Source organism: Clavelina lepadiformis, chromosome 5, assembly GCF_947623445.1.
Source record: "Clavelina lepadiformis chromosome 5, kaClaLepa1.1, whole genome shotgun sequence".
Taxonomy (NCBI): domain Eukaryota; kingdom Metazoa; phylum Chordata; class Ascidiacea; order Aplousobranchia; family Clavelinidae; genus Clavelina; species Clavelina lepadiformis.
In genome coordinates, this window is record NC_135244.1 from 21,760,343 (window position 1) to 21,770,291 (window position 9,949).

A 9,949-nucleotide genomic window follows, 5' to 3' on the forward strand; every position below is an offset into this window, starting at 1 on the left:
AATCCACGGAGGCACTTCGAATGGACATTTCGCCGTCTTTAATAGCTGAAAAAGCTGGGTTTAGCGTTACTTTATCGTAAGACTTCCTTGATTTCTTACTTATTGACTCCATCTTGCTCAAATAGACCGAAGTAAGCAAATAATCGTGTGCAAACAACGCATTTGATAAACCAGAATGACCACGTTTTGCTGTCCGCATTTTGGGGGTTATTTTGTAATTGTAATGCCACATAAAAAAATAAAAAATATTGAAAAAATACACATAGACATCTAAAATTTTGTACATGCATGTACAGAAGAATACAGTTGCTCGTGTGCGAAAAAGAATGAAAAAAAGAGCAACATTTGCTGGAGAAACAGCAGTTTAGTTTACAGAGTAAAAAAACTTTCTGCTGTTTTTCATATCGTTCCAGTGATCTTTGTTTGAGATAGCCACGTTCTAAGGGTAATAACAAACGTTTTACTTGGAATAGCTTGTGAAAATTAGCTAGAGTTGTTTTTAAGAAATATTAGATGTGGTTAATTAAACAAAAATTGTTTAAACTTTAAAATTTTTAGTATATTTTTTTCAACAATTTTAGAGAAAAATTTACCTGCCACAAAAGCCCATTGGCCGATTGACCCTATGTAAGCCTATAGCCTAAGTCTTTCACGCTTTCTTCAATTAAGATAGCTGGCTTAGCTGCTATCGGTAGCCTATATTGTTTTAGAAAAAACCCACATTTTAATCAACCACTTTCCAAATTTTCGATTTGCAGTTTCCAGATGGTATTAGGCTATGCTAGGCTAACCTTACCACGAAAACCGACTCGGCCGCCAGGAGTATAGTCGGGAACCCGAAATAGGCCTCACAGTGCAGTACTGAAAAGTGTGTACACAAGAGATTTATCAAAGTACACGCCGATCTTTTTTATCATAACGCCGAATTATAATAAACAAACAAAAGCTAGTTCTTTAAACACCATTTTATAAACATAGACTAAAGTTTCAGTGCACGCCGTCACACCAAACTTTGCGTCTTTGCATGCACGTTTTTAGTGCGTCAAATATTGCTGCAATTTCCAGTCGGGAAAAGGCCAACGACAAAATTCAAGCATGTTTTCAGAAGTTGGTTGATCTTTCCCTTCCTCGCCATCCTCACATAATGAAGAAAGTTAATTCATATAATTCATTAATAAATACTAAAAGCATGTCTGAATGACGTGAACAACTTGGTTGGAAAATATAACTAAATGCTGATAAAAAATTTTCATTTTGATTTTAGTTTGTTTTCAAATTCTTTTAATTTTACTTAGTTAACGCAAAATTTAAAAATAATGCAGAGAAGTTATTTTTCAAGATTCCAGACATTCTTAACCTTTATGTGAATTATGGTTCCGTTGGTTCTACACACTTTACGGAATGGTATAAAATTGAATAATATAATTGAAAGCCTAACAACGAATTTAAGTCAGCGATGTAGGCCTATATTATATGCTTCTTCGAAAATATTACATAAATCGCTTAAAAAATTTTCAATATGCCGCTTGTTTAATTTTTGTTTTGTTTTGTCTTTACCAATTATTGCACTGTTGACCAAGAAGAAGACCATGGACAAATGTGGCTAGTTAATCCAATGCCTTTGTGTAATGTAACAATAGCCAAGCGCCATCAAACAATTGTATTTGAAACCCGTTTCACTAAGTTATGAGCTAGCTCTCCAAGTATACCGCTAAGGAAAGCTGCCAAGAGGAAGATGATGATATAATGCACGTATATTCCGTAACTTGTAATTGAAGCAGTGTTGTTTTAGATCAGAGGTGACGAACCTGCGGCCCGCGGGCCGCATGCGGCCCGCCAAACAATTTTGTGCAGCCCACCAAACGATTTGACAAACGCCCATACATGCAAGGCATATAGGACTTATAGGAAATTTAGGGTTGCCATACCGTCCGGAAAATTCCGGACATGTCCGGAATTTAGGGTTAAATTTTGCGTCCGGGAGACCAGCAGTCTTGAACGAAGCGTCCGGTGAGACCAGCAGTCTTGAACTTTCTTTCACCTGTTTCTAATCTTTGCGCAATGCGATATCAAAAGCTGATAGCACAATTGAGTCGCAGCAGTATGTCTTCAATAGATTGCCGCACTCAATCGATGTATTTTTTGCGGCCGCGGGAGCAGCTAAAAATCTGCCAAATGAAGCGGTTGTGCTTGAATGCTAATTATTATGCAAAATGTTAAAAAAATTGTGCGGCCCGCTTGCTCAGCCGTAACTGACAAAGTGGCCCGCGTCATCGAATAGGTTCGTCACCCCTGTTTTAGATGCTAGTAGGTCTTATAACAAGTTTTAACAGCCGCGTTTATTTTGCAATGGGCTATCTGAAAAATCTCCAGAAATATTCTGGCATAAATTAATCTGTGATGAAATTTTATCTTCATCTAAGACCATACCACCTCGTGATTATAATATTAAACAAACAAATAACAAGAAGATCCTTGCTTAACGTGACACATGTGTATATAGGAAACGTAAATAACCCCCTTTCTCAACTGAATCAAATAAACACATATAAAATGCAAGTATGCACGTTTTATTATTTTTTTAAAAAATATAGAAGCCGCGTTCAAGAGACGATGCAACTATAAGGGCCGGAAGAGATTTTCAGAGCACCTAGTACTCCTCTCCTTCTTCTTCACCCTCTCCCTCTACGGAGTCAACACCAACTTCTTCGTAGTCCTTCTCAAGAGCTGCCAAGTCCTCGCGAGCCTCAGAGAATTCTCCTTCTTCCATACCTTCACCGACGTACCTGTTCGCAAGTTAAGTAAAAATATTAATTCACCGTAAGTAACTTGGCGACAAAGCCAAAGGCGAGAAAAAGCTTTGAGCTACGGTTTGTATGTTGTTTGTACTCACCAGTGCACGAAAGCACGTTTGGCGTACATCAAGTCGAATTTGTGATCCAAGCGGGCCCAGGCCTCAGCAATGGCTGTGGTGTTGCTCAACATGCACACAGCACGTTGCACCTTGGCAAGGTCACCACCAGGGACAACGGTTGGCGGCTGGTAGTTGATACCGACCTTGAAACCAGTTGGACACCAGTCGACGAACTGTTGAAAAGTATCGCAGTTAGTGACGCGGCTACATGAGAATTAACTTTATCATTTAAAAATTTTAACTCCGTAAAACTACTTTTTAAAATTGAGTAACTGCAACCAACCTGGATGGTGCGCTTGGTCTTGATGGTCGCAATAGCGGCGTTGACGTCCTTGGGTACGACGTCACCACGGTACAACATGCAGCAAGCCATGTACTTGCCATGACGTGGGTCGCATTTCACCATCTGGTTGGCTGGCTCGAAGCAAGCGTTGGTGATTTCGGCAACCGAGAGTTGTTCATGGTAAGCCTTCTCAGCCGAGATGACTGGGGCGTAGGTGGCAAGTGGGAAGTGGATACGTGGGTATGGCACCAAGTTGGTCTGGAATTCTGTGGTAAAATGCGTGCATTATATCAAAGTATATTTACACAGCACTGCAATTAATCCTTAGCTATGCATCAAAAACAACCAAAATCTCCTTAATTTACCAGTAAGATCGACGTTAAGGGCACCATCGAATCGCAGAGAAGCAGTGATGGATGACACAATCTGGCCCATCAAACGGTTCAAGTTGGTGTAGGTTGGTCGTTCGATGTCCAAATTACGGCGACAAATGTCGTAGATAGCTTCGTTGTCAACCATGAAAGCACAGTCGGAGTGCTCCAACGTGGTATGGGTGGTCAGGATGGAGTTGTATGGTTCGACAACAGCGGTTGAGATCTAAACGTAAATAAAGATCTTATAAACAAAACGCTTCGAAATGCAACGAACACAACTAGACCAAGCTTATCAACCTACATGGTTGCTTAAGTTCAATAATTTTTGTCTCTATCTTATGGCGGTGGCAAAATGGATAATTTTGTCACAAACCTGCGGAGCCGGGTAAATGGCGAATTCAAGTTTGGACTTCTTGCCGTAATCGACGGAGAGACGCTCCATAAGCAAGGAGGTGAATCCGGATCCGGTACCACCACCGAAGGAGTGGAAGATGAGGAAACCCTGGAGACCGGTACATTGATCGGCGAGCTTGCGGATCCTGTCCAAGACCAAGTCGACGATCTCCTTACCGATGGTGTAGTGGCCACGGGCGTAGTTGTTGGCAGCATCTTCCTTGCCGGTAATAAGTTGCTCGGGGTGGAAGAGTTGTCTGTAGGTGCCGGTCCTAACCTCATCTGTAACATATAATTTTGTTTAAGTTTGTGGTACGTTGCAAGAAAAATACTTCTGCCTAATGCTGGTTAAATAAACTATAAATTAAAAGATACGTAGGTTAATCAGTAACCAATCTCTTTTAAGGTTGTTTCGCGGTTATAGGCCTACCACATCAAACAAACCATTCTTAGAGAAATATTCTTTAGCGCTAAGGTTATGGAGTAACTCACCGACTACTGTTGGCTCCAAATCGACAAAGACGGCTCTTGGCACGTGTTTGCCAGCGCCAGTTTCGCTGAAGAAGGTGTTGAAGGAATCGTCTCCGCCTCCGATGGTTTTGTCACTTGGCATCTGACCATCAGGCTGGATGCCATGTTCAAGGCAGTACAACTCCCAGCAAGCGTTGCCGATTTGAACACCGGCTTGACCAACGTGGATTGAGATACATTCACGCTGTGATGATAAAATGTCAAATATGACGCTTTTCCTTTATGCGGTCAGCCCTAAGTTACGCTTCACAGCACACGATAACGTTTCGAAGTACAGTAATAAAGACAGTGACTGACGTAATAAAGAGATAAAACGCTTGAAACCCACGTGGGCTCAATGATTTCTACTCCTAGAAGCCATTTTCTAATTGTCGAAGTTGTTTCTTAAAAAAACTTGCGCTATTTTTGATTCGCCTGTTGCTTCACATGCATTTCTTTGGCAAAGACGTACAGCGAAGTAATTTAAAAAATATTTGAGTAAAAATCTACTTTAACTACGTTAAGACATCAAATAAAATTTATCCATTATTTAACCAAATTAATTAATCAATGAACGAACTAGTAACTCGACTCACCATCTTGAAGATTGGACGATTTAAAGTTGAAAGTAAAGACGAAAACGATCAAACTTGCGTACTGACTTGTTACGAGACTTAGCAGGTTGAATGGTGAGCAAATATGCTTGCGTAAAGGTTTTAAAGATTATTCTAGGTCGCCATTGGCGGTTTCCAACCACGTGACCGTACAAACAGAGAAGACCTCCTCATGTTGGCATGGGAACCGTTACGGCAGTTAAACGAAAAGGCCGGTTTGGATTTGCGCCCGCTCTTGGCTTACGTATTAATCATTGAAAAGGCATATCAAACAACCAATAGGAATCAGGAATGACAAAAGAGAAAACGTTTTTGTGTGTGCGTCACCGGAGCGAATTTCAATAAAAATCCTCTCTCTTACCACTTACAATCTCTTTGTGCTTAACAAAATGTGTGTTAAGACCTGCCCTTTTTCTGTTTAGAAAGCAAACAGTCTCATGGGACCTACGATGGTTAACGTTGTTTTTTGAATTCTCAACTTTTGCTCAACACAAAAACTCACGAATTTCAAAGCTGTATTTTTATTAAGCCAGAGAACAATTCAAATCTACCCGGATGACGCTTTATCAGACAAAAGGTTGTAGTGGTATCAGTATCGTTATTGAAGTATTGGTGGTGATTTATTGTTATGGTTACTGTCTTACAAACTGAGTTACACGCACAGACACACACACACACACACACAAGCACCTACATCAACAGAGCACCATGTGTATCATTGCGTTAAGCAGATTACTGTACAATTTACACGACTGTAAAAAAAGTAATTACGCCATATTTGTGTAACATATGACAAACTCGACCTGTTCCTCTCAGCAGCCGTCAAACACCGAAACACAAATCTTTGTACAATGTGAGCTGTCTCTTTTTTGAGCAATTTGCCCAATTTTTGGAACTTTTTTCTTCAAGTGATTTTTAGCAAAACTTATTTTCAGATACATTTTGAGGTAAATATATTGCACGAAAAGTCGTTTTTCGAGTTGGAAACACAGCGGCTTTCAATACTCTTCTTCATCATCTTCATCCGCTTCCCCCTCCATCGAATCCAATCCCACTTCCTCGTAATCCTTCTCAAGAGCTGCCAAGTCCTCGCGAGCTTCGGAGAATTCACCTTCCTCCATACCTTCACCTACGTACCTGTTCAAAGGAAAGATCAGGATTAAAATACGTTTTTAGGGAACTTTACCATTTTGCCAGTTTTGTTTTTTGAAACGGTTCATAATTTAAATTGAATGATCACGATTTTGGCTTAAAAACGCAAGTCTGGTCGATTGCCAGTTTTAAAAGTGTGTGAACTACTTGTTTGTAACAGTGTGTGTAATGCTTAGCAGGGATAGCAGCGTCTGTAATTCTGTGGTCAGATGATAATGTCTGCGTCTTTATCATGTAGCTATGTTAGCTTGGTTGCGCGTTTATTTAGTCACTTCAAACGTAGAACAATTCTCGCTCGCATTCCAGATACGCTGCGAAATCAATTTATGACCTTTGTCCCATGGCGAGCCTAGTCATGCCCGACTACCGCTTTATTGCGTTCAAATAATAACAATGGAAAAGCGAAAAGGCGCTGTTCTAAAAACAGCTATCACTCACCAGTGGACGAAAGCACGTTTGGCGTACATCAAGTCGAATTTGTGATCCAAGCGGGCCCAGGCCTCAGCAATGGCTGTGGTGTTGCTCAACATGCACACAGCACGTTGCACCTTGGCCAGGTCACCACCGGGGACAACGGTTGGTGGCTGATAGTTGATGCCGACCTTGAAACCAGTTGGGCACCAGTCGACGAACTGTTGAAAATTGAATGATGTGGTTCAATTATTCTGAGTAGCTTGAATCATTTAATGGTGTTTAATTAGACACAACTTCAATTGTGGAGTATATACAGTCTTTGCTGCGATAATGACGAGCAAAAACTAGACAAAAAATTTGCAAAAACACATGACTTTCATTTTCACACGGCGTAAAAATATCCCGCATACCGACGACGACCAGCAGGAGTTTTATTGCTTTCTCTTTTTCTCCGGCAATAGCCCACTCCAAGCAATTAGCTTATGATAACGATTTTCCACGGTGCTGGCTAATGGAGCAAAATGAAGCAGCTAAACTACATATGGTGGCAATCAGCTTACTTTCAGTTAAGAAATGTGATCGCCCGACGCAGAAATTCATTAATAATTTACAAGCGTCTTCAAAAACCAGTGATTCATGAAATGTTTTTCCAATTTTATGTAGATGACGTCACGGTTTATTCGTCGCCCTATCAACAAGAACTGACAGGCTGACGCGCAGGGAAGAGAAAAAAGCCACGGGAAAGTTCGGCGCTAACGGTAGGCTATTGCGCAACGGACGTGAAATGTTTGTGTTGGGAAATAAAACTAAAATGAAGTTTTCTTGAAAAGATTTCAAGTGAAAAAATCAGTTATTTCACTTGCACATGACCGTTTCTCCAACTCACACCAAATAAATTTGTTTCCAAAACTTTCGATGCCGCCCAATAAGAATTATTTTTAACACATGAAGAAAAGCTCCTGTCATAAAACTATTTCAACCAACCTGGATGGTGCGCTTGGTCTTGATGGTTGCAATAGCGGCGTTGACGTCCTTGGGTACAACGTCACCACGGTACAACATGCAGCAAGCCATGTACTTGCCATGACGTGGGTCGCATTTCACCATCTGGTTGGCTGGCTCGAAGCAAGCGTTGGTGATTTCGGCAACCGAGAGTTGTTCGTGATAAGCCTTCTCAGCCGAGATGACTGGGGCGTAGGTGGCAAGTGGGAAGTGGATACGTGGGTATGGCACCAAGTTGGTCTGGAATTCTGTCAATGATAAGCAAAGTTAACTTTATGACATCATAACCAGTCATGATTCCAAGAAGAACCGTGATTATTTAAGCAACAACGGAAGGCTACCGGTAAGATCGACGTTTAGGGCACCATCGAATCGCAGAGAAGCGGTGATGGATGACACGATTTGCGCCATCAAACGGTTGAGATTGACGTACGAAGGTCGTTCGATGTCCAAATTACGGCGACAAATGTCGTAGATAGCTTCGTTGTCAACCATGAAAGCACAGTCGGAGTGTTCCAACGTGGTATGGGTGGTCAGGATGGAGTTGTACGGTTCGACAACAGCGGTTGAGATCTGCAAATCAAGTTTATTTCACCTTTAACTTTTTAACTATTCATCATTTTTGATTTATTAAAGAATATCACCGTTACTTTGGGCTTAGGCTTATGACATAACCTTTATGTTTTTTCAGGAACGCCGCAAGTGTTGAGCTTACGTGTGCAATTTATTACAGTAGAGGTGCTATAGAGTCTTACAGCAAATCAGTAAAATCTTCATCTTGTCAGAAACAAGACAAACCTGCGGAGCCGGGTAAATGGAGAATTCAAGTTTGGACTTCTTGCCGTAATCGACGGAGAGACGCTCCATAAGCAAGGAGGTGAATCCGGATCCGGTACCACCACCGAAGGAGTGGAAGATGAGGAAACCCTGGAGACCGGTACATTGATCGGCGAGCTTGCGGATCCTGTCCAAGACCAAGTCGATCATTTCTTTTCCTGTCAATCAAGACCAAGAATATTTTGTTCCATTTTAATACTTCGATGCTTTGTTTTCAGATTGAACTAATAACCTGTTAATAACTAAATCCTAGTAAAGAGATAATTTTGTCTGCAGTTATGACGTGACAACCAGCAACTGTGGCAATTAGCCGCCGATTTACGGCTAATACCAACCAGCTAATAGCTACGAAAGCTGCGTACGTTCTAAGTTCTACAAGGCACATAATCTCTGACTGTATTAGGCATGTGTTTACCGGTAGTGTAGTGGCCACGAGCGTAGTTGTTGGCGGCGTCTTCCTTGCCGGTGATCATCTGTTCAGGGTGAAAGAGCTCGCGGTATGTGCCGCTCCTAATCTCGTCTAGAAACAGAACATTCAGTTGTAAAGAATAACACGCTTCTTCCCGTTCAGTTTCTGACTGGACTTATAGGTCACAGAATGTTGTTACTCCAATGCTATTATCGTTGGTCGAAGTACCGTAGTGTGCCGTTGGTAGAAGGCTGCACTTTGCCAAGAGTAACGTATCCAAGTTCAAAGATGTTCTGTTGCAATTTGAAATCAAGATAAAGCCTTACCGACTACTGTTGGCTCCAAATCGACAAATACGGCTCTTGGCACGTGTTTGCCAGCGCCAGTTTCGCTGAAGAAGGTGTTGAAGGAATCGTCTCCGCCTCCGATGGTTTTGTCACTTGGCATCTGACCATCAGGCTGGATGCCATGTTCAAGGCAGTACAACTCCCAGCAAGCGTTACCGATTTGAACACCGGCTTGACCAACGTGGACTGAGATACACTCACGCTGGGTTAAAAATAGTTGTCATAATTGTGAACAATTTCAAATCTATAGAGCAAGTGGTAAGAAAGCACGCAGGCACTATAACGTAAGAAATGTGAACCAAGAATCGGGCACGCGCATCTATAAGTCAACGAACTAACTTCAGTTCATTATCAAGAACAGTAGTCCATCGATGACAGCGTGCAGTTAAAATATACGAGATATCATATCATACGCTTACAGCATAACCTATGCTAGGCTTACTTACCATATTTAGCTTGTGTTTTGATGAACTGTTGAAAACGATACGAGAAAGCCGGAACGAGACAACCTGCGTTTTAGAACGTTACGTGTTCAAAATCAGGTTTTCGAAACTCTTGTCCCTTTGTGAGGCGTAGACGCGATTTTATACTCGTTTTTGTTCTTACGTCATTGCTAATGCAGCTGATTGGTGCATTTACCGTCACGTGTCCCTTCCCGAGAGGTTTGGACTTTTTCGGTGAGGTGGAAAAATCAATTAAA

General features: G+C 41.5%; 2 protein-coding genes across 2 annotated transcripts; both read right to left on the reverse strand.

Moving 5' to 3' along the window:
• Positions 1 to 2,554: 2,554 nt before the first annotated feature.
• Positions 2,555 to 5,232, reverse strand: LOC143459321 (tubulin alpha-1A chain). Its single transcript, XM_076956415.1, has 7 exons — positions 5,071 to 5,232; positions 4,457 to 4,679; positions 3,945 to 4,246; positions 3,563 to 3,794; positions 3,198 to 3,463; positions 2,894 to 3,087; positions 2,555 to 2,786 (listed from the first exon to the last, which is right to left on the reverse strand). Exons 1-7 carry the CDS (start codon positions 5,071 to 5,073, stop codon positions 2,651 to 2,653), a joined length of 1,356 nt encoding a protein of 451 aa, XP_076812530.1. The 5' UTR covers positions 5,074 to 5,232; the 3' UTR covers positions 2,555 to 2,650.
• Positions 5,233 to 5,593: 361 nt separating this feature from the next.
• Positions 5,594 to 9,848, reverse strand: LOC143459320 (tubulin alpha-1D chain-like). The gene is made up of 8 exons (XM_076956414.1): positions 9,696 to 9,848; positions 9,229 to 9,451; positions 8,909 to 9,013; positions 8,455 to 8,651; positions 7,998 to 8,229; positions 7,639 to 7,904; positions 6,679 to 6,872; positions 5,594 to 6,225 (listed from the first exon to the last, which is right to left on the reverse strand). The coding sequence occupies exons 1-8, from the start codon at positions 9,696 to 9,698 to the stop codon at positions 6,087 to 6,089; spliced, it is 1,359 nt and encodes a 452-aa protein (XP_076812529.1). The 5' UTR covers positions 9,699 to 9,848; the 3' UTR covers positions 5,594 to 6,086.
• Between the last annotated feature and the right edge of the window lie 101 nt (positions 9,849 to 9,949).